The 23,293-nt window shown below is 44.9% G+C and overlaps 1 protein-coding gene across 1 annotated transcript in view; it reads right to left on the reverse strand.

Annotated features, from left to right (window-relative positions):
• LOC139239227 (cation channel sperm-associated auxiliary subunit gamma-like) overlaps window positions 1-23,293 on the reverse strand; it is a 210,025-nt gene that overhangs the window by 96,544 nt on the left and 90,188 nt on the right. Inside the window, exon 2 of the mRNA XM_070867911.1 lies at window positions 3,987-4,134. Within this exon, the coding sequence (XP_070724012.1) occupies window positions 3,987-4,092 (106 nt within the window). The 5' untranslated portion in view covers window positions 4,093-4,134. The remainder of the gene's footprint in view (window positions 1-3,986; window positions 4,135-23,293) is intronic.

Here is a 23,293-nt window from a genome sequence, read left to right on the forward strand (position 1 = left end):
CGAGCGATATGAAATGGGCGTCAGCGTTAAATCTCTCTGACCTTCTGCCGTAAAGTGTCATCGTCCTTACAACCGCATGGCAACGCTCGACTCCCGCGATTCAGGAGGTCAAGGGTCATCATTACATGTGCGGAAGAGGAGACAGAGAGAGAGGGGGCGTGTGTGGCTGTGGTGTGTGCTTGATTGGCTGTTGTGGGAGGCACGAGGGAGATTCACCAGCAGCAAAAAGCCTACTAAACACCAAGAACATAGTTGGCACCGAGTATTTGCTCAACAAATAAGATATAACATGGAAGGGATGGTGGAGGCCCTGGTGGTAGCCAGGAACACTGGTGGCAGAGGGCTCCCAGTGGTCCCGGAGTGCGGCACTGCACCCCAAGGTGCCGCATCCCCATTGCCAACCACACCATGCCAGCAGCAACATCTTGCTTCTGGCTCGGAGCACGTTCCCACCTCGAGACCATTCTCTCCTGTATCCATCCAAGCAGCGTTTTGGTCGTCATTTCCCCCCCCACCCTCCCCCCCCCCAATGAAGCATCGCCTGAGGACCTCCTCGGCCAGGTGGCTTAGAGTCAGGAGAGGAAGGGGAAGGGATAGAGGTGAGGAGGAGGAAGGATTGGTTTTTCCAGAAATACTGATGGATTTCAGACAAATGTTCGATCATTTTTTTTATTTAACAAAACCTTGTTGTGCATTGGCTCAGATAGCTGCACCGTTACACTCTGGTGATTCCTTATCAAAGGGTATAATGACTTAACTTCAATCAAAGTAAACTTTAATTGTCACCAAGGTGATGCCCACCACTGATGTATGATCTGCACAGGCAGCAGTGTGTCAACCTTGTAAATAACACCAACGCTCTTTCAGGCAATGCGATCATTGATGAGCTCCTGATGTAAGGCTCTTGCAGCTATCATGCCACCACGGGCCCTCTCATGTGGTCTACAGGGGGGCGGGGGCGTGGCTTCAACGTCAGCCTGATTGTCTGGGTCGATGTCAGCGTCCGCCTCCTCGTCCTCTCTCTGGTGAGGTGGACCGCCAGGCTCATCAGGCAATTCTTGTCCCCTCCTGATAGCCAAATTGTGCAGCATGGAGCACACCACCATGAATTGAGCTACCTGCTGAGGGTGGTATTGGAGGTCGCCTCCCGAGTGGTCCAGGCATCTAAAGTGCTGCTTAAGCACTCCAATGGTTTTCTCCACAATATTGCGAGTGGCTCTGTGGCTCTCGTTGTATCGTCTCTCGGCTTCGGTGTGTGTGTCAAGCAGGGGGGTCCATCTGTGGTGAGGCCATATCCTTCGTCACCAAGCATCCAGCATTGACTTTGTGGCTGATTGTTAAACAAGTCCGATACAGTGCTCTCACGCAGGATGTGAGCATCATGGATGCTGCCCGGAAATTGAGCATTCACTGCCAGTATAATTTGCTGGTGATCAACAACCAGTTGGACATTCAGGGAGTGGAATCCGTTGCAGTTCCTGAAAACCTCTGCATCCTGAAAAGTTGCCCACATCGCGATGTGCGTAGTCTATTGATCCCTGCACCTTGGGGAAGTTTACAATTCTGGAGAATCCTAGAGCCCTCTCTGTGCCTCTCTGGTCATCGGGAAGCTGATCAAGTCTCTCCTGCCTGCATACAGGGCTTCAGTAACCTGCTTAATGCAGCAATGTGTGGCATGCTGAGACAGTCCGCAAATGTTGCCAGCTGTGGCCTGAAAAGAACCCGAGGTGTAGAACGACAATACCGCGGTGACGTTGACCTCAATAGACAGTGTAGTACTGACGGTGCTGGCAGGCTGCAGATCTCCCCTTATCAGCTGGCATACCTCAGTGATAACCTCTTTGTGGAAGCGCAGTCTCCTAAGAAAGGTGGTGTTGGGCAAGTCGAGGTAAGACTGCTTCTCCCTGTACTTGCGGGGGGGAGGGGAGGGGGTGTAATGTCTGGTCCTCCTCATCAGTCTGGCATGTCTTACATTGGGCACATAATGTGTGGAGCGTACCTTCGGCGATCTCGAGTCTGCTGTATGTAATTGGTCATCGAGAGGGTGAGAAAGGACAGGCCCCATTGCAGTAACTCTGTTTTCCACCGATTGATCACAAACAATGAATGTCCCATCGAAGACACCTATTCAATTCCAATTGGTCACAGTATGGTCAAGATGTTTGTACAGTTGTTCACATCAACTCCAACCTCCAGAGTACATCCAAACTCTCCTGAGGTTGAAGCACAGCAGCCTTTTAAAGGATGGGACATGTGATGTAGAACATGGTGTCCATAACGTTGTGATTCGTTCCGGTTAGTTCCACTTTTTCTGGCCGTTTTTTTGGGCGAGCGATATTGTAAGCGATATGTGTGCGAGGTGGTGAAAGTGACGCTGGGCGATCTCATGTCCGTTAGTTTCGGTAAATATGCTCTTTACGACAAAAAAAAGTGGGTGGGCGGTATTATTGAATCTCGACGTTTAATCAGTGTGGAAATTAACGCTGGGCAATATTATGAACGTTGATTTCGCCCGTTCTGATTCCGCCCCCAAAAAGTGGGCGGGCGGTATTATTTTTTCCCAGCGTTAAGCACATGGGGAAAATAACGCTCGCCAATAAATTTCTGAAAAATGCCCGTCGGTTTCCATTTAGTGGCTATATGGCCGTTATACGTCATTTCAGCGATAAAATGGGCGTTAAGTGGGCGTTAAGCATGCAGAAAGAGTGCAGGTTCTAGCCCTATATGTACAAAGAATTTTGGTTAGACCAGACTTGGGAGTATTGTGTACAGTTTTGATCTCCATACTATAAAAAGGACACTGAAGCATTGGAGAACGTGCAGGGAAGATTTACAAGGATGTTCCTAGAATTGAGAGGAAAGATTGAACAAACGGAGGCTCTTTTCTCTAGTAAAGAGATCAAAGGAGACCTGATAGAGGTCTTTAAAGTTAAGATGGGATTCGATAGGGTCGAGGTGTATAAACTGTTTTCCACTTGTGGGTGAATTCAGAAAAAGGAGGTATAAATATGATAACTAGCAACAGATCAAATAGAGAATTAAGGAGGAATTTATTTACCAGAGAGTGGTGAGAATGTGGAACATGCTCAAACATGGGGTGGTTAAAGAAAATAGCAGGAGGCTTGATACATATACAAGGGAGAATGGAATACAGGATTGGGGGTGGGAGGCAGGATGAGAAGAGGCAATTAGAATGGGAGGAGGCTCGAGGTCAGTGTAAACATTGGGCACAGACCAGTTGGGTCGAATGGCCTGTTCTATGCTGTAATTATATTTACTTAATTTATGCATCTTAACGTCTCTGTTCTACAGGCCAAAATTGATGAAGGCCTCCGCCCAACCAAATATCGCCCAAAGGACCGCCGACGTACTTTTGGCGGGATTTTCATCGGAGAGGTCATTTATATATTGGTCTATAAGGACACTAGTTTACATCCCTCTATTCTAAAATCATCCATTAACCACTATTTTCGGTCCTTTAGCCATCTTGCTATCCATGCTGCCACACTCCTTTAATACTGTTTCCGTTAATTTGATCAGAAACCTCCTATTCAGTACCATATCAAATAACTTCAGAAAATTCATATATACGTAATGCCCATAGCATTTCCTTTAATAATACACTTCATCAGTTTCTCAAAGAATGCAATTAACATTGTCAGAAACCACTTGTTTTTTTACAAACTTATATTGACTGTCCTTAATTAACTCAAATCTTTTCCAGTCAATACTAATTTTATTCCGTATTATGACCTCTAGAAGCTTACCCATTACCGATTTTAAGCTAACCAGGTCTATATTTACCTGGTTTATCCCACTCTTCCTTTTTGAACAGAGAAATTAGACTGGCAACCCTCCAGTCCTCTGGCACAACTTCTATATCCAAATATGTTTGAACAATTGTGGCCAGAAGTGTTCTATTTCTTTCAATTTTGTTACACCTCCTTCTCATATACCTGCTTGAGACATTAATACAGCACACTCACCATTGTCAGCCACTGGTACTGCTATTGTGGTAATCGCCAATAATTCTGGCAAATTGTAAACTGAATGCACAGGTTGCTGAAACATTATATTCATAATCGGATGCATTCCCTGAAGGTATGCAGATCGAGCAGCTATTACTTCATCTTCCTATCATATGAACAGAAAAGGGAAGAAGTTGATCCAAAACAAGAAGCTACAGGTTATGAATGAGTGGAACTGAAATCAAATACAACTTAAAAAAAAACAATTTTATGCCAAGCACACATTAGAATGCACACATTAGAATGCAAACTCCTCTGGAGTTCGTCAGTCAGTCAACAAGCTAAGTATAGCTTTTGATGCTTACCAGTAACACTTTGGTTCACATTGCTGTAATACAGCACATTTAATTAAGTACGAATGACTAAGAAGGTTAAAAAATTGCATGCATTTAATATCAAAAGATGAAGACCTCAGATATATTGGCAACACTACTGATCTCTCACTTTACAAAACTTGCTGGAAATGTAACTAACTGCTCTTCCCTCCCCAAAACATATTTCCAAAAATTAACACCGCATAAACAAGTTTTTGCTCGAACTCCCATGGAGGATTTGCAGTACTTCCTAATGATGCAAGTATTTAGAAACATAGAAAATAGGTGCAGGAGTAGGCCATTCGGCTGTCGAGCCTGCACCACCATTCAATATGATCATGGCTGATCATGCAACTTCAGTATCCCATTCCTGCTTTCTCTCCATACTCCTTGATCCCTTTAGCTGTACGGGTCACATCTAACTCCCTTTTGAATATATCTAACGAACTGGCCTCAACAATTTTTCTGTGGGAGAGAATGCCATTTGTTCACAATTCTTTGAGTGAATAAGTCCTAAATGGCTTACCCCTTATCCTTAGACTGTGACTCCTGGTTCTGGACTTCCCCAACATCGGGAACATTCTGCCTGCATCTAACCTGTCCAATCCCGTCAGAACTTTATGTGTTTCTATCAGATCCCCTCTTATTCTTCTAAATTCCTTGTCGATCCAGTCTTTCTTCATATGTCAGTCCTGCCATCCCGGGAATTAGTCTGGTGAACCTTCGCTGCACTCCCTCAATAGCAAGAATGTCCTTCCTCAGATTAGGAGACTAAAACTGTACACAATATTCAAGGTGTGGCTTCACCAAGGCCCTGTACAAATGCAGTAAGACCTCCCTGCTCTATATTCAAATCCTCTCGCTATGAAGACCAACATGCCATTTGCCTTCTTCACCGCCTGCTGCACCTGCATGCCAACTTTCAATGACTGATGTACCATGAACCCAGGTTTCGTTGCACCTCCCCTTTTCCTGATCTGTCACCATTTAGATATTCTGCCTTCCTGCTTTTGCCACCAAAGTGGATAACCCCACATTTATCTACATTATACTGCATCTGCCATGCATTTGCCCACTCACCTAACCTGTCCAAGTCACCCTGTAGCCTCTTAGCATCCTCCTCATAGCTCACACTGCCACCCAGCTTAGTGTCATCTGCAAACTTGTAGATATTACATTCAATTCCTTCGTCCAAATCATTAATGTATATTGTAAATAGCTGGGGCCCAGCACTGAACCTTGCGGTACCCCACTAGTTACTGCCTGCCATTCTGAAAAGGACCCGTTTACCCCGACTCTTTGCTTCCTGTCTGCCAACCAGTTCTCTATCCATGTCAATACATTACCCCTAATACCATGTGCTTTAATTTTGCACACTAATCTCTTGTGTGGGACCTTGTCAAAAGCCTTTTGAAAGTCCAAATACACCACATCCACTGGTTCTCCCTTGCCCACTCTACTAGTTACATCTCAAAAAATTCTTGAAGACTTATCAAGCATGATTTCCCTTTCATAAATCCATGCTGACTTGGACCAATCCTGTCACTGCTTTCCAAATGCGCTGCTATTACGTCTTTAATAATTGATTCCAACATTTTCCCCACTACCGATGTCAGGTTAACCCGTCTATAATTCCGTTTTCTCTCTCCCTCCTTTTTTAAAAAGTGGGGTTACATTAGCTACCCTCCAATCTATAGGAACTGATTCAGAGTTTATAGAATGTTGGAAAATGATCACCAATGCGTCCACTATTTCTAGGGCCACTTCCTTAAGTACTCTGGGATGCAGACTATCAGGCCCTGGGGATTTATCGGCCTTCAATCCCATCAATTTCCCGAACACAATTTCCTGACTAATAAGGATTTCCTTCAATTCCTCCTTTTTGCTTGACCCTCGGTCCCCGAAGTATTTCCGGAAGGTTATTTGTGTCTTCTTTTGTGAAGACAGAACCAAAGTATTTGTTCAATTGGTCTGCCATTTCTTTGTTCCCCATTATAAATTCACCTGATTCTGACTGCAAGGGACCTACATTTGTCTTCACTAATCGTTTTCTCTTCATATATCTATAGAAGCTTTTGCAAACAGTTTTTATGTTCCCAGCAAGCTTCCTCTCATACTCTATTTCCCCCCTCCTAATTAAACCTTTTGTCCTCCTCTGCTGAATTCTAAATTTCTGCCAGTCCTCAGGTTTGCTACTTTTTTGGTCAATTTATATGCCTCTTCCTTGGATTTAACACGATCCCTAATTTCCCTTGTTAGCCACGGTTGAGCCACCTTCCTGTTTTATTTTTACACAGACAGGGATGTAGAATTGTTGAAGTTCATCCATGTGATCTTTAAATGTCTGCCATTGCCTATCGACCGTCAACCCTTTAAGTATGATTCGCCAGTCTATCCTAGCCAATTCACGTCTCATACCATCGAAGTTACCTTTCTTTAAGTTCAGGACCTTAGTCTCTGAATTAACTGTGTCACTCTCCATCTTAATGAAGAATTCTACCATATTATGGTCACTCTTCCCCAAGGGGCCTCGCACAAGATTGTTAATTAATTTCTCTCATTACACAAGACCCAGTCTAGGATGGCCTGCTTTTTAGTTGGTTCGACATATTGGTCTAGGAAACCATCCCTTATACATTCCAGGAAATCCTCCTCCATCATATTGCTACCAGTTTAGTTAGCCCAATCTATATGTAGATTAAAGTCACCCATGATAACTGCTATACCTTTATTGCACGCATTCCTAATTTCCTGTTTGATGCCATCCCCAACCTCACTACCACTGTTTGGTGGTCTGTACACAACTCCCACTAGCGTTTTCTGCCCTTTGGTGTTCCACAGCTCTACCCATACAGAGTCCACATCATCCAAGCTAATGTCTTTCCCTTCTATTGCGTTAATCTCCTCTTTAACCAGCAACGCTACCCCACCTCCTTTTCCTTTCCTGAATATTGAATACCCCTGGATGTTGAGTTCCCAGCCTTGGTCACCCTGGAGTCATGTCTCTGTAATCCCAATTACATCATATCCATTAACAGCTATCTGCGCAGTTAATTCATCCACCTTATTACGAATGCTCCTTGCATTGAAACACAGAGCCTTCAGGCTTGTTTTTATAACACTCTTTGTCCTTTTAGAATTATGTTGTACATAATTCTTCTTTGTTCGATCACCAAATTCTCTCTCAATTTGCTTGGTTATTTACATAATTAAAATCGTTCGCTTTTCTCCCTCTTGCTCCCAGGATGGATTTGTGGTTCTTGCTGAAGTTTATTCTTTCAGCAGAGGATAGCATCAAGCCTCAAGGGCTACATCACTGCTTGCTTTACATGGAGCTAGGGATCTCTTCATCCAAGGCAAGAAACATGCAGCCAGCAAGTGGAAGTTCTAGTCCGAAAAGACCAATAATAAAGCTAAAAACTGTTTCACCCAACTATTGGTGTATGTTGCTGCATTTAGGAAATCACACAAAATGGTTATGCCCTCACTATAAGAAGCAAGAGATCTAACAATCGATTTTTATTTAAAGACGAGTAGAAAATATGGCAAGAATACATCGAGTGGAACTGAATTTGGACATAACCACTGCTGCAAATTGGAACTTGCACCCAATTTATTTATCCATGTTCACAGAAAACAGCAGCTACCATAAGTAGACCCACATCTCCAAGAGCCAAAGCGCACACATTTATGCACGTCATCAGAGTAGCATGCCACAGGATTGATAATTCGTACTGGAAATAACAGACTGCCCAAACAAACTTGAAAACACTGTCTAATCCAAAAAGGCAGAAAAGGCACTTTGTCGGACTATATCATTTAGACTGAAACTAGTAATTAAATTTATTTCAAAAATTATAATTGCACAGAAGCAAAAGCTCAAAGTACAAAGACCTACACCTGTAGCATGGGCCAGGTGGCACCAGATTTTATGATATGACCAGTCATCTAATTTGACTTGGCTACAAGCTTGCTCAGAGTTTAGCCTGTAACTCACTTTGCTGCGAATTACAAAATCCAATGATGCAGCATATTTTAGAGGCCTGCAGCTCACTGAAAAAGGTAGAAAATGTGGTGACAGAAAAAATGCCTAATTGCTCAAATTGGCACAGCAGACATATGGAGGCAATATTGCTTCGTTTGCCACTGAAGAATGAAGACAAGTGCCCAAAGACTAGTGACTAATTTTGGATTGAAAGCCACCCTCCAGTAAAAGCATAGGTACCAAATGCATTGAGGGAAGTCACCAATGTAGTCAATACAGGTTAGGAAAATTTTCAATTTGTTTAAGATGTAAGCAACACTGGCAAGATCATATTTACTGAACATCCCAGAGAAGGTGGAGGTAGGCTTTCTACCTGAACCGCTACAATCCTTGTGTGCTGATGGTGCTCCCACAATGTTGTTAAGCAGTGAATTCTAGATTTTAACCAAACGATGAAGGAATGGTGATTTATGTCCAATCAGGATGGTATGCGACAGAGGTGATATTCCAAATGAGATTGCCGGTTTTAACCTTCTGTTGAAGCAATCATAGGGCTGGGAGGTGCTGTTGAAGCAAGCTTAGTGAGTTGCTGCAGTACATCCAAAAGATAGTACAGCAGGGAAGGGGGTGGATATCAAGTTCAGTAGGAGGAATGCAAATTAAGCATCATAGTTTGTCTTGGATGGTGTTAACCCTGTTGAGTGTAGTTGCAGCTGTACCCATCTAGGCGACCAGATATTCCTTCGCACATCATTAAGTAAGTCTTGCAGATGGTGCAGAGATTATGATGGGTAGAGAAGTGAGTCCTTCATCGCAGAGTATCTTGCCTTTTCCCTGATCTTGTAACCACGGTTGCTATGGCTGGTCCAGTTAAACTTCTAGTTAATAGTAATGGTAATCCACCAGAGGTAGGGTCAACGTATATGCAGTTGGGTGGGCATGATGGTGGTAAGAGAACTTGCCGATGTTTTAGTCATTGAAAGTCGGGGTAGGCGGTTGGACTTTTTATTGTTGGGACGAAGATGCTGCCTTGAGTAATGCCTGCAGTGATGACTGGCCACCAAAAATTACAACCATGTTTCAATATGTCCGGTATAAGTGACTCCAGCCACTGGAGAGATTTTCTTATTGACCATAGCTTTGTTAAAGCTCTTTGCTGCTATACTTGCTCAAAGGTTGCTATAATGTGAAGAGCAGCTACTCTCACCTCTCCTTTGGCATTTAGCTCTTCCGTCCATATCTGGATCAAGACTGTGATAAAGTAAGGACCAAGTGGTTCTGATGAAGCTTGACTAAGTGTTGGCTAGCAGGTTACTGTATGTGTGGCTTGATGGCACAATTGATTACTTCTTCCACCACTTTGCTAATGATTAGGAGGAAGTAGCCAGTGCAGTAATTGGCCAGAAACATAGAAAATAGGTGGAGTAGTAGGCCATCCGGCCCTTCGAGCCTGCACCACCATTCAATAAGATCATGGCTGATCATTCCTTCAGTACCCCGTTCCTGCTTTTTCTCCATACCCCTTGGTTTCTTTAGCCGCAAGGACCATATCTAACTCCATCTTGAATATATCCAATGAACCGGCATCAACAACTCTCTGCGGTAGAGAATTCCATAAGTTAACAACTCTCTGAGTGAAGAAGTTCCTCCTCATCTCAGTCCTAAATGGCTTACACCTTATCCTAAGACTATGTCCCCTGGTTCTGGACTTCCCCAACATCGGGAACATTCTTCCCACATCAAACCTGTCCAGTCCCGTCAGAATTTTATATGTTTCTATCAGATCCCCTCTCATCCTTCTAAACTCCAGTGAATATAGGCCCAGTCGATCCAGTCTCTCCTCATACGTCAGTCCTGCCATCCCAGGAATCAGTCTGGTGAACCTCCGCTGCACTCCCTCAATAGCAAGAATGTCCTTCCTCAGATTAGGAGGCCAGGTTAGATTTATCCTGCTGTTTGTGGATAAAAGCAATTTTCACTGTTGAATAAATGCCAATGTCATAAGTGGACTGGAATAGCTTGGCTAGGGGGATGGCAAGTTCTGCTGTGCAGATTATCTCATCACTACAGTAGGGGTGTTAACAGAGCTCAATAGATTTTACTGTGTCCAGTTTACTCAGCGATTCTTAATGTTATGTGGAGAACTCAGTTGGCTAGACATAGGCGTCTATGAAGTTGAGGATCTCAGGGGAGGTGATGCTTTTGGCTGAAGATGCTTGCAAACATTTAGCACTTGTCTGTTCAACTGATGTGCTGGGTTCCCCATGGTTGTGGCCGGGTAAGTTCATGGAGCCTTCGTCTCCCATTAGCTGCACGATTGTCCACCACCATTCTCAATTGCATGTGGTAGGGTTACAGTGCTTTGCTTGGATCCACTCACTGTGGGACTGGACCACTTAGTTAGGTTTATAAACTTGCCACTTTTGGTGTTTAGCATAGAGATAACCCTATGTTGCAGCTTCAGTAGATTGGTGTTTCATTGTAAGGTATGCCTGTTGGTGCTCCTGGCACACCCTTCTACACTCATACTTGAATCAGGGTTGATCTCCCAGTTCAATGGATGTGTCAAGCCCTGAGATTAGATTGTGACAGTATTTAATTCTGCTGCTGCTAATGGTCGACAGTGTCTCATGGATGCCCAGTTCTGGACTGCTAGATCTGTCCTTAATTTATCTCACTTACTGCAGTCGTAGTGTCACACTACACGATGGATAGTGTCTTCACCATAAGGACAAAACTTCATAATGACTGTGCGGTGGTCATTTTTATCACTATCATCGACAGACATCTTTGAGATCTAGGTTACATAAGAATTAGGAACAGGAGTAGGCCATCTAGCCCCTCGAGCCTGCTCCGCCATTCAACAAGATCATGGCTGATATGGCCGTGGACTCAGCTCCACTTACCCGCCTGCTCCCCATAACCATTAATTCCCTTATTGGTTAAAAATCTATCCATCTGTGACTTGAATACATTCAATGAGCTAGCCTCAACTGCTTCCTTGGCAGAGAATTCCACAGATTCACAACCCTCTGGGAGAAGAAATTCCTTCTCAACTCGGTTTTAAATTGGCTCCCCCGTATTTTGAGGCTGTGCCCTCGAGTTCTAGTCTCCCCGACCAGTGGAAACAACCTCTCTGCCTCTATCTTGTCTATCCCTTTCATTATTTTAAATGTTTCCATAAGATCAGCCCTCATCTTTCTGAACTCCAACAAGTAAAGACCCAGTCTACTCAATCTATTATCATAAGGTAACCCCCTCATCTCCGGAATCAGCCAAGTGAATCGTCTCTGTACCCCCTCCAAAGCTAGTATATCCTTCCTTAATTAAGGTGACCAAAACTGCACGCAGTACTCCAGGTGCGGCCTCACCAATACCCTATACAGTTGCAGAAGGACCTCCCTGCTTTTGTACTCCATCCCTCTCGCAATGAAGGCCAACATTCCATTCGCCTTCCTGATTACCTGCTGCACCTGCAAACTAATTTTTGGGGATTCATGCACAAGGACCCCCAGGTTCCTCTGCATAGCAGCACGTTGTAATTTCTCCCCATTCAAATAATATTCCCTTTTACTGTTTTTTGCCCAAGGTGGATGACCTCACACTTTCCGACATTGTATTCCGTCTGCCAAACATTAGCCCATTCGCTTAACCTATCTAAATCTCTTTGCAGCCTTTCTGTGTCCTCTACACAACCCGCTTTCCCACTAATCTTTGTGTCATCTGCAAATTTTGTTACACTACACTCTGTCCCCTCTTCCAGGTCATCTATGTATATTGTAAACAGTTGTGGTCCCAGCACCAATCCCTGTGGCACACCACTAACCACCGATTTCCAACTGAAAAGGATCCATTTATCCCGACTCTCTGCTTTCTGTTAGCCAGCCAATTCTCTATCCATGCTAATACATTTCCTCTGACTCCGCGTACCTTTATCTTCTGCAGTAACCTTTTGTGTGGCACCTTATCGAATGCCTTTTGGAAATCTAAATACACCACATCCATCGGTACACTTCGATCCACCATGCTCGTTATATCCTCAAAGAATTCCAGTAAATTAGTTAAACATGATTTCCCCTTCATGAATCCATGCTGCGTCTGCTTGATTGCACTATTCGTATCTAGATGTCCCGCTATTTCTTCCTTAATGATAGTTTCAAGCATTTTCCCCACTACAGATGTTAAACTAAACGGCCTATAGTTACCTGCCTTTTGCCTGCCCCCTTTTTTAAACAGAGGCATTATATTAGCTGCTTTCCAATCCGATGGTACCTTCCCAGAGTCCAGAGAATTTTGGTAGATTATAACGAATGCATCTGCTATAACTTCCGCCATCTCTTTTAATACCCTGGGATGCATTTCATCAGGACCTGGGGACTTGTCTACCTTGAGTCCCTTTAGCCTGTCCAGCACTACCCCCCGAGTGATTGGCTCAAGATCCTCCCTTCCCACATTCCCGTGACCAGCAATTTTTGGCATGGTTTTTGTGTCTCCCACTGTGAAGACCGAAGCAAAATAATTGTTTAAGGTCTCAGCCATTTCCACATTTCCCATTATTAAATCCCCCTTCTCATCTTCTAAGGGACCAACATTTACTTTAGTCACTCTTTTCCGTTTTATATATCTGCAAAAGTTTTTACTATCCGTTTTTATGTTTTGCGCAAGTTTACCTTCGTAATCTATCTTTCCTTTCTTTATTGCTTTCTTAGTCATTCTTTGCTGTCGTTTAAAATGTTCCCAATCTTCTATTTTCCCACTAACCTTGGCCATCTTATACGCATTGGTTTTTAATTTGATATTCTCCTTTATTTCCTTGGTTATCCACGGCTGGTTATCCCTTCTCTTACCGCCCTTCTTTTTCACTAGAATATATTTTTGTTGAGCACTATGATGAGGATAAGTCAGCCATGTTATTTTTTCATGTTGGTTTCTTCACCACCTGATGCAGTCCCAGACTGGCAGCTATAATCCTTCAGAACTTGGCCAAGTTGGTTAATTGTGGTACTATTGAGTCACTCTAGATGGATCCCCATCCAAAGTACATTCTGTGTCCTTCCTATCCTCCGTGCTTCCTCGATGTGGTATTCAACATGGAGCAGTAGAGATTTAGAAACATAGACATAGAAAATAGGTGCAGGAGTAGGCCATTCGGCCCTTCTAGCCTGCACCGCCATTCAATGAGTTCATGGCTGAACATGCAACTTCAGTACCCCATTCCTGCTTTCTCACCATACCCCTTGATCCCCCTAGGAGTAAGGACTTCATCTAACTCCTTTTTGAATATATTTAGTGAATTGGCTTCAACAACTTTCTGTGGTCGAGAATTCCACAGGTTCACCACTCTCTAGGTGAAGAAGTTTCTCCTCATCTCGGTCCTAAATGGCTTACCCCTTATCCTTCGACTGTGACCCCTGGTTCTGGACTTCCCCAACATTGGGAACATTCTTCCTGCATCTAACCTGTCTAAACCCGTCAGAATTTTAAACGTTTCTATGAGGTCCCCTCTCATTCTTCTGAACTCCAGTGAATACAAGCCCAATTGATCCAGTCTTTCTTGATATGTCAGTCCCACCATCCCGGGAATCAGTCTGGTGAACCTTTGCTGCACTCCCTCAATAGCAAGAATGTCCTTCCTCAAGTTAGGAGATCAAAACTGTACACAATACTCCAGGTGTGGCCTCACCAAGGCCCTGTACAACTGTAGCAACACCTTCCTGCCTCTGTACTCAAATCCCCTCGCTATGAAGGCCAACATGCCATTTGCTTTCTTAACCGCCTGCTGTACCTGCATACCAACCTTCAATGACTGATGTACCATGACACCCAGGTCTCGTTGCACCTCCCCTTTTCCTAATCTGTCAGCATTCAGATAATAGTCTGTCTCTCTGTTTTTACCACCAAAGTGGATAACCTCACATTTATCCACATTATACTTCATCTGCCATGCATTTGCCCACTCACCTAACCTATCCAAGTCGCTCTGCAGCCTCATAGCATCCTCCTCGCAGCTCACACTGCCACCCAACTTAGTGTCATCTGCAAATTTGGAGATACTACATTTAATCCCCTTGTATAAATCATTAATGTACAGTGTCAGCAGCTGGGGCCCCAGCACAGAACCTTGCGGTACCCCACTAGTCACTGCCTGCCATTCTGAACAGTCTCCATTTACTCCTACTCTTTGCTTCCTGTCTGACAACCAGTTCTCAATCCATGTCAGCACACTACACCCAATCCCATGTGCTTTAACTTTGCACATTAATCTCTTGTGTGGGACCTTGTCGAAAGCCTTCTGAAAGTCCAAATATACCATATCAACTGGTTCTCCCTTGTCCACTCTGCTGGAAACATCCTCAAAAAATTCCAGAAGATTTGTCAAGCATGATTTCCCTTTCACAAATCCATGCTGACTTGGACCCATCATGTCACCTCTTTCCAAATGCGCTGCTATGACATCCTTAATAATTGATTCCATCATTTTACCCACTACCGATGTCAGGCTGACTGGTCTATAATTCCCTGTTTTCTCTCTCCCTCCTTTTTTAAAAAGTGGGGTTACATTGGCTACCCTCCACTTGATAGGAACTGATCCAGAGTCAATGGAATGTTGGAAAATGACTGTCAATGCATCCGCTATTTCCAAGGCCACCTCCTTAAGTACTCTGGGATGCAGTCCACCAGGCCCTGGGGATTTGTCAGTTGAAGAGAGAATAGTGGCAAGAGTAATCAGCAGGAGCTTTCCTGAGCCTTGCTTGACCTAACAGTATGCAATGCCATGATCTCTAGAGTCAATGTTGTGAACTTCCTGGGTCATGCCCACCCAACTGCATATACTTTGGCCCTATCTCAGGTGGGTCATTCTGCTGGTGGGATGGATAATAATAGAGGAGTCCAGAATGCTGGATGATAGATATGAATTATTAAAAATGACTGTGCCAGGCTGTTCTTGAGTATTCTGTGGGACAGCTCTGGTAAATTGGGCATCAGACCCCAGATGTTGATGAGGACATTTCTGCAGCTACCAATTTGCTCTATCACACCTTCCACACCACCTTTGATACCCTAGTCCCTGTTAAAACGATTACTCTCTCACCCTGACCGTTACCCCCGATACAGCCCTGATCTTCGCTCCCTTAAGTCCAAAGGACACAGACTTGAATGGATATGGCGAACAACTGGTTTAGCCATTCATCGCCAGATACTGCTTTTCCACATAAAGCACTATCGGGTCCTGCTCTCGTCTACCAAAATCGCTCGCTATTCCAGAATCATTCTGGAATGTAAAGATAAATCCCGGCTTCTATTCTCCAGTGCTAACGCCTTTTTAAATCCCCCTCCCCAGTCTCCACCCACACCTCCGACAATAAGTGTGAGGATTCATGGACTTCTTTGCCTCCAAGATTGAGACCATCTATTCGGCTTCCTCTGCCTCTTCCCTTCCTTCCCCTAGCCCACCAGGCCAAACATCCTCTAAGTATTCCCCTTGCCCTAGCCCTGACCTCACATCTTTCTCCCGCTTCTCTTTGATCTCCCCTCATGACCTTTCTGGGCTCATCTTGTCCATGAGGCCCAATTCCTGCTCCATTTATCCTATTCCCACCAAACTGATGACCACCCAATTTCCTTTCCTGGCTCCCATGTTAGCTGACATAGTTAACCATTCTCTCAGGTTCTGTCCCCACGCCCTCAAATCTGCCGTCATCACCCTTGTCCTCAAAAAAACAATCCTCGATCCCTCCATCCTTGCAAACTACCGTCCAATCTCCAATCTCCCTTTCCTCTCCAAAGTCCTTGAATGTGTTGTCACCTCACAAATGCATGCCCAGCTTTGTTGCAATTTGTCATGTTTGGGGTTACTAGCCACCAGGGGGCGCCACTGTCAAGGGCATTGGGCTGTACGCACGTGTGCGCGGGTCAGGTATATTGAGGAAGCCACCATGTAATATGGCCACTTTGGGCCCAAATAAAGTTGAACCAGGTTTGCACCCGAGTGAGTTTACAGTATTCAGTATTATACATACATAACATTTGGCGACAATGTAACTCAAGAACCTTCACGTGCAAAATGAGCACCATTGGAATTCTGGAGAGATTCGTGGAGGGAGAGGACTGGTTGGATTTTATCGATCGCCTGGACCAGTACTTCATGGCCAACAAAATGGAGGAAGCTACTGACGCAGTTAGGCGCAGGGCGGTTTTCCCTCACTGTTTGCGGTCCGAAAATCTATGGCCTCAAAAAATCTCCGCTCGCCTGCACGTCCAACGGACAAGGACGATGAGGAATTGTGTGCTCTGGTACATGACCATCTCAAACCAAAAGAAGGCATCATTATCTCACACATGTTCGTTCTGAGAACTAGGATGTGTCGGAATTCATCGCTGACCTAAGACGTCTTGCTGGGCCATGTAAGTTCGAAGACGTATTGGGAGACATGATGCGAGATTTCTTCGTAATAGGAATCAACCACGAGGTGATCCTCCAGAAGTTATTGAGATGCTGGATTTGAGCAAGGCCATCGCTATTGCCCAGGCATGCATGGCGATGGATGATAACTTAAGGCCGATATCATCAAAGGGTCGGAGCTCCACGGCAAGTACTGTAAACAAGATTGCGTCGTCGTATGGCAGAGCTGCTTATGGCAGGGCCTACTTGACTGCGTATGCAAAACTTGTAGCTGCTCAAAGTTTGGCAACGGGCACGAATCCGATTTCACCCTGTTGGCATTGTGGGGGCAATCATCGGCATCATCAGTGTCGTTTTAAACAGTACATCTGTAAAGGCTGTTCGAAAGTGGGGCATCTTCAGCGAATGTGTCCACAACTGACCAAGTGTGCTGCGACTCACCACGTGGATGATGACGACCAGTCCAGCGCGGACCTGGATATGCAACCTGACATACCCGAGGAAGTGTATGGACTGTATTTGTTCCTGACAAAGAGCCAACCAATAATGGTTAATGTGAAACTAAATGGTGTGCCGGTATCGATGGAATTGGACACGAGTGCAAGTCAGTCGATAATGAGCCAAACGACATTCGACAAGTTGTGGGACACCAAGCTGTGAAGCTAAGCTGAGTCCAGTCTACTTACACCAAAGAACTCATACCGCTGACTGGCAGTGCAGTAGTCAAGGTGTTGTATGATAATGTGGTTCATGATCGACCGTTATGGATCGTTCCACGAAATAGTCCAACGCTGTTCGGCAGGAATTGGCTCGAAAACAATCAAATGGAATGGGAACAATATCAAAGCGTTGTCATCGATGGATGACATTTCGTCTGCTCAAGTCCTTCGTTGTTTGAACCAGGCATCGGCAATTTCACGGGAGCCAAGGTGCAGATTCACCTGGGCTCGGGTGCAAGACCCGTCCATCACAAAGCTCGGGCTATTCCATACATGATGAGGGAGAAGATCGAAATTGAGCTGAACAAACTCTATTGTGAAGAGGTCATATCACCAGTCGAATTTAATGAATGGGCCAGTTCCATTGTTCCTGTGTTGAAGAGTGATGGCACTGTCAGGATTTGTGGAGACTACAAGGTTACGATCAGCCGATTTGCAAAACAAGATCAGTACCCATTACCAAAGGCTGATGACCTGTTTGCAACGCCAGCCGGTGGGAAGTCGTTCACTAAACTGGATCTGACGTCGGCCTACATGACACAGGAGCTCATCGACACGTCAAAGAAACTTACATACTTCAACACTCATAAAGAACTGTTTATCTACAACAGGTGTCCTTTTGGAATTCGCTCAGCTGCAGCCATATTTCAGAGGAACATGGAGAATCTACTGAAGTCCATTGTGTTTCAAGATGACATTCTGGTCACAGGCCGTGACACTGCTGAACACCTGAACAACCTTGAAGAGGTTCTACATCGTCTAAACAAAATGGGACTCGAGCTGAAACGTTCAAAGAGCGTCTTCATGGCACCAGAAGTCAAATTTCTGGGGAGGAAGATTGCTGCTGATCAGGCCTACGGACTCAAAAACCAAGGCCATCAAAAACGCACCCAGGCCTCAGAATGTGACGGAGCTGCGTCCGTTCCTTGGTCTACTCAACTACTTCAGTAATTTCTTACCTAGACTGAGCACTTTATTAGAGCCACTACACATACTGCTCGGAAAAGGCGACAACTGGGTTTGGGGTGTGTCTCAAGATAGAGCTTTCAAGAAAGCTACAAATCTGCTTTGCTCTAACAAGTTGCTGGTACATTATGATCCGTGTAAGCGTCTATTGGCCTGTGATGCTTCATCATATGGGGTTGGCAGTGTGCTCCAACAAGCTAATGAGTCGGGTAAACAACAACCTGTTGTGTATGCTTCGAAAAGATTGTCAAAGGCGGAAAGAGCCTACAGCATATGGTAGAAAAAGAAACTTTAGCCTGCATGTATGGGGATAAAAAGATGCATCAGTACCTGTTTGGTCTTTGATTTGAACTCGAAACTGATCACAAGCCACTCATTTTATTGTTTTCGGAAAACAAAGGTTCAATACCAATGCATTGTCCTGCATCCAGAGGTAGGCGCTGACATTATCTGCCTATGATTATGTCATTCGCCATAGACCTGGCACCGAGAATTGTGCCAATGCACTGAGCCATCTGCCTTTGCCCACACCGGCGGTGGAGACGCCACAACCTGCAGATCTACTGTTAGTTATGGATGCTTTTGAGTGAAGGAACCCCTGTCACTGCTCAACAAGTTAGGACCTGGACCAGACAGGACCCGATTTTATCGGTTGTAAAACGTTGTGTCCTTAGTGGTGATTGTCTGCTATACCTATGGAAATGTGCGAGGAGACAAAACCATACAACCGTTGCAAAGACAAATTATCCATTCAGATTGTTTACTTTGGGGTAATCGTGTTGTTATGCCTAAGAAAGGCAGAGAGAAATTTGTACGTGATCTACACAGCACTCATTCCGGTATTGTCATGATGAAAGCCATCGCCAGGTCTCACATGTGGTGGCCTGGAATTGACTCTGATCTGGAATCATGTGTGCATCAGTGCAACACTTGCATGCAGCTAAGCAAAGTGCCAGCGGAATCTCTGCTGAGTCTGTGGTCGTGGCCATCCAAACCATGGTCGAGGATCCACATCGACTTTGCGGGTCCCTTCCTGAATAAGATGTTTTTGTCATGGTGGATGAATATTCCAAGTGGATAGAATGTATAATCATGTCATCCAGTACATCCACAGCTACCATCGAGAATCTTTGTGTCATGTTTGCTACTCATGGTCTGCCTGACATCATTGTGAGCGACAACGGATCTTGCTTCACAAGTCTGGAGTTTCAAGAGTTCATGAAACTCAATGGTATTAAACATGTGAGGTCAGCACCATTCAAACCTGCTTCGAATGGTAAAACAGAATGTGCTGTCCAAACAATCAAGCAGAATATGAAACGTGTAACTTAGGGTTCACTGCAGACTCGCTTGTCATGCACATTGTTTAGTTACAGGACAAGACCCCATACGCTTACCGGGGTCTCCCCTGCTGAACTATTGATGAAGAGAGGTCTCAAGACCAAGCTCTCTCTTGTCCATCCTGACTTGAACGATCGTGTTGAAAACAGACGTCAAAATCAGCAGTGGTATCATGATTATGCTGCTGTGTCACGCGACATTTCTGTTAACGATCCTGTGTATGTGCTAAATTATGGTCAAGGTCCCAAGTGGGTCGCCGGTATTGTTATAGCCAAGGAAGGTAAAAGAGTGTTTATTGTCAGCCTCAAGAATGGGCAAACATGCAGGAAACATTTTGATCAGATAAAACTGCAGCACACGGATGAACTGGAACAAGTTGAGGAAGATACGATCAGTGACCAACCAACCTATATTCATTCATCAGAGGACTCCGCCGTCATCAATGAATCTGGACTTTCGATATGACATGGTCATTGCCACTCCCATCAGATTGGCTACCCAGCCCCCAGTCATAACAGACTCAGAATGCTTGCCCAGAACTGGAGTTGAACTGAGACAATCAATTCGTGAGTGCAAAGCCCCGGACCATCTTAACTTGTAAAAAGACTGATACTAAGATCTTGAACGTGGATGTTGTCATGTATGTATACTTGGGTTACTAGCCACTAGGGGGCACCACTGTCGGAGGTCATTGGGCTGTACGCACGTGAGCGCGGGCCAGGTATATAAAGGAAACCACCATGTAATGCGGACATTTTGGGCCCGATTAAAGTTGAGCCAGGTTTGCACCTGAGTGAGTTTACAGTATTCAGTCTATCGAGTTATTACATACATAACACAATTCCATGTTTGAATCTCTCCAATCGGTTTCCGCGCCTGACACAGTACCAAAACATCTCTCATCAAAGTCACAAATTGCATCCTTTGTGACTGTGACAAAGGCAATCTATCCCTCCTTGTCCTTCTTGACTTGACTGCAGCCTTTGACACTCTCCATTGCCTCTTCATCATCATCCAACTGGATGGGACTACCCTTGCCTGGTTCAAGGAAATCAAGGGAAATGGGAATAGTGCAGGAAAGTGGATTGCGGTAGCTCAGCCATGATCTCATTGAATGGCTGAGCAGGCTCGAAGGGCCGAATAGCCTACTCCTGCTCCTAATTCTTATGTTCTTAAGTACCATTATTACCTATCTAATCGTAGTTAGAGAATCATCGGCTTCCCTTCCTGCCCCCACATCGTTATCTCTGGAGTTGCCCAAGGATCTATCCTTGGTCCCCTCGCATTTCTCATTTACATGTTGCCCCTTGGCGACATCATCCAAAAACACAGCATCAGTTTCCATATCTACGCTGATGAAACCCAGCTCTACCTCAATAGCACTTCTCTCGACCCACTCCACCGTCTCTAAATTGTCACAGACTGCTTGTTTGACATCCAGTTCTGGATGAGCAGACATTTTCTCCAATTGAATATTGGGAAGGCCGAAGCCATTGTTTTCGGTTTCTCCCACAAACTCCATTCCCTAGCCACTGACTCCATCCCTCACCCCAACTTGTCGGAGGCTGAACCAGACTATTCGCAACCTTGGTGTCATATTTGACCCTGAAATGAGCTTTCGACCACATATCCGCAGCATAACTAAGACCGCCTATTTCCACCTCCGTAACATCGCCCGTCTCCGCTCATCCGTGTCTTTGTTACCTCTAGACTTGACTATTCCAACGCACTCCTGGCTGCCCTCCCACGTTCTACCCTACGTAAACTACAGGTGATCTAAAACCCGGCTGCCCGTGTCTTAACTCACTCCAAATAACTCACACCAAGTTCTGCTCACCCTTCACCCTTGTGCTCGCTGACCTACATTGGCTTCCGGTTAAGCAACGCCTCGATTTCAAAAATCTCTTCTTTATTTCCATGGCCTCGGCCCTCCCTAGCTTTAAATCTCCTCCAGCCACACAACTCACCCCACCCAGAGATGTCGGCGTTCCTCTAATTCTTCCCTCTTGAGCATCCCTGATTTATTGGTGGCCGTGCCTTCTGTTGCCTAGTCCCAAGCTCTGGAACTCCCTGGCTAAACGTCTTCATCTCTCTAACTCTCCTTCCTCCTTCAGGACGCTTCTTAAAACCTATCTCTTTGACCAAGCTTTTGATCATCTGCGCTAATTTCTACTTATGTGGCTCGGTGTCAATTTTTTAAAATCTCAATACTCCTGTGATGCGCCTTGGGATGTTTTACTATGTTAAAGGCATTATATAAATACAAGTTGTTATTTTTGTAGCAGTAGCTAGGCTAGGATTGCCCGAGTCTTCTCCTGATCAACACAGATCTCATTGCTGATAGAACAATAAGAGAAATAAAAGACAAATCTGTTTCATAGGAATAGCTTTACTTGAGAGGCCATTAACAGTCAACCACATATTGTGGGACTGGAATCACATATATGTCAGATAGGGTAGATTCTTTTCTTAAAATGACCTTAATGAACTAGTTGGATTTTTATGACAATTCAGCAGCTTTCCTGGCCATTTTTCCTGGTACTAGACCATATATTACCAGATTTATTGAATTCAATTTCTCAGATTTGTGGGACTCGATTTTAAACCCCCTTCCTCTGGTGGGCGGGAGAGGGTCCAGGTGCTTAAAATATCAGAATCGAACAACCCAACTGCATTATCGATTGCCGTATTATTTACGGCAGTGCTTCAGGCTCTGGACAAGGCTCCAGTTAAAAGACAGCAGGGGCCTACTTAAAATGCAAGTCGTGGCCCAGTGATGTTGTCAGGGTCAGGACTTATTTTGAATCTCAAACATAGATGAAGTCCTGTACAGTCTATTGCCCTTCAGCACCAACATGGAGGAGCAGCAAACTGGCCAGAAGAGGCACAGGTAAGTTTTAAAACCTGGTTTAAGCTCCTTGTGGACTACGAGGAGCAAAAGTGCACCCACCAGGTTTCACAAGGAAGTCATCGGCCTCACCGTCGCGACTTCCCCATCACTACCATCAGTTCTGACCCACTGCAATCATCACTCTCCCCCTACTCACCCCCTTCCAATCACGACTCAGCCTTTCTCCTCCCACGCGCCTGATCGCTGCCATCAGCAGGCTGCACCTTCCCGAATGCTACCATCAGCAGTCTTCCCTCTCATGGACATCCTTCTTTCTCCCGCCGTTCTGATCGCAGCCTGAGGCTTTCCCCACCAATAGACTGCCGGGGATCGTTCCCACAGGTCCTTGTTTGATGTTTCCTGTCACTAAATTTCTGCTCCTGCCTGCGGCCAAGCAGTCAATTGGGCCGGCTGTCGGGCGAGAGACTGTATAGAATTATTTAAATGTGGACCTGCTGTTAAGATGCCTTGCTAGCTTCTTCAGCCACAATCGGGTTCCCCCGCACCCATTTCGTCTTGCCGTTAATATCGGGACCATGATCTCTGGGTTGCTAAACAATACCATAACAATCACCCATCAAGTTTACCTAAACTGATCAATCTCCTATGGCATTGTATACAGTAAGTCAGAGAATATGGTCTCTCT

Source organism: Pristiophorus japonicus, chromosome 26, assembly GCF_044704955.1.
Source record: "Pristiophorus japonicus isolate sPriJap1 chromosome 26, sPriJap1.hap1, whole genome shotgun sequence".
Lineage (NCBI taxonomy): Eukaryota > Metazoa > Chordata > Chondrichthyes > Pristiophoridae > Pristiophorus > Pristiophorus japonicus.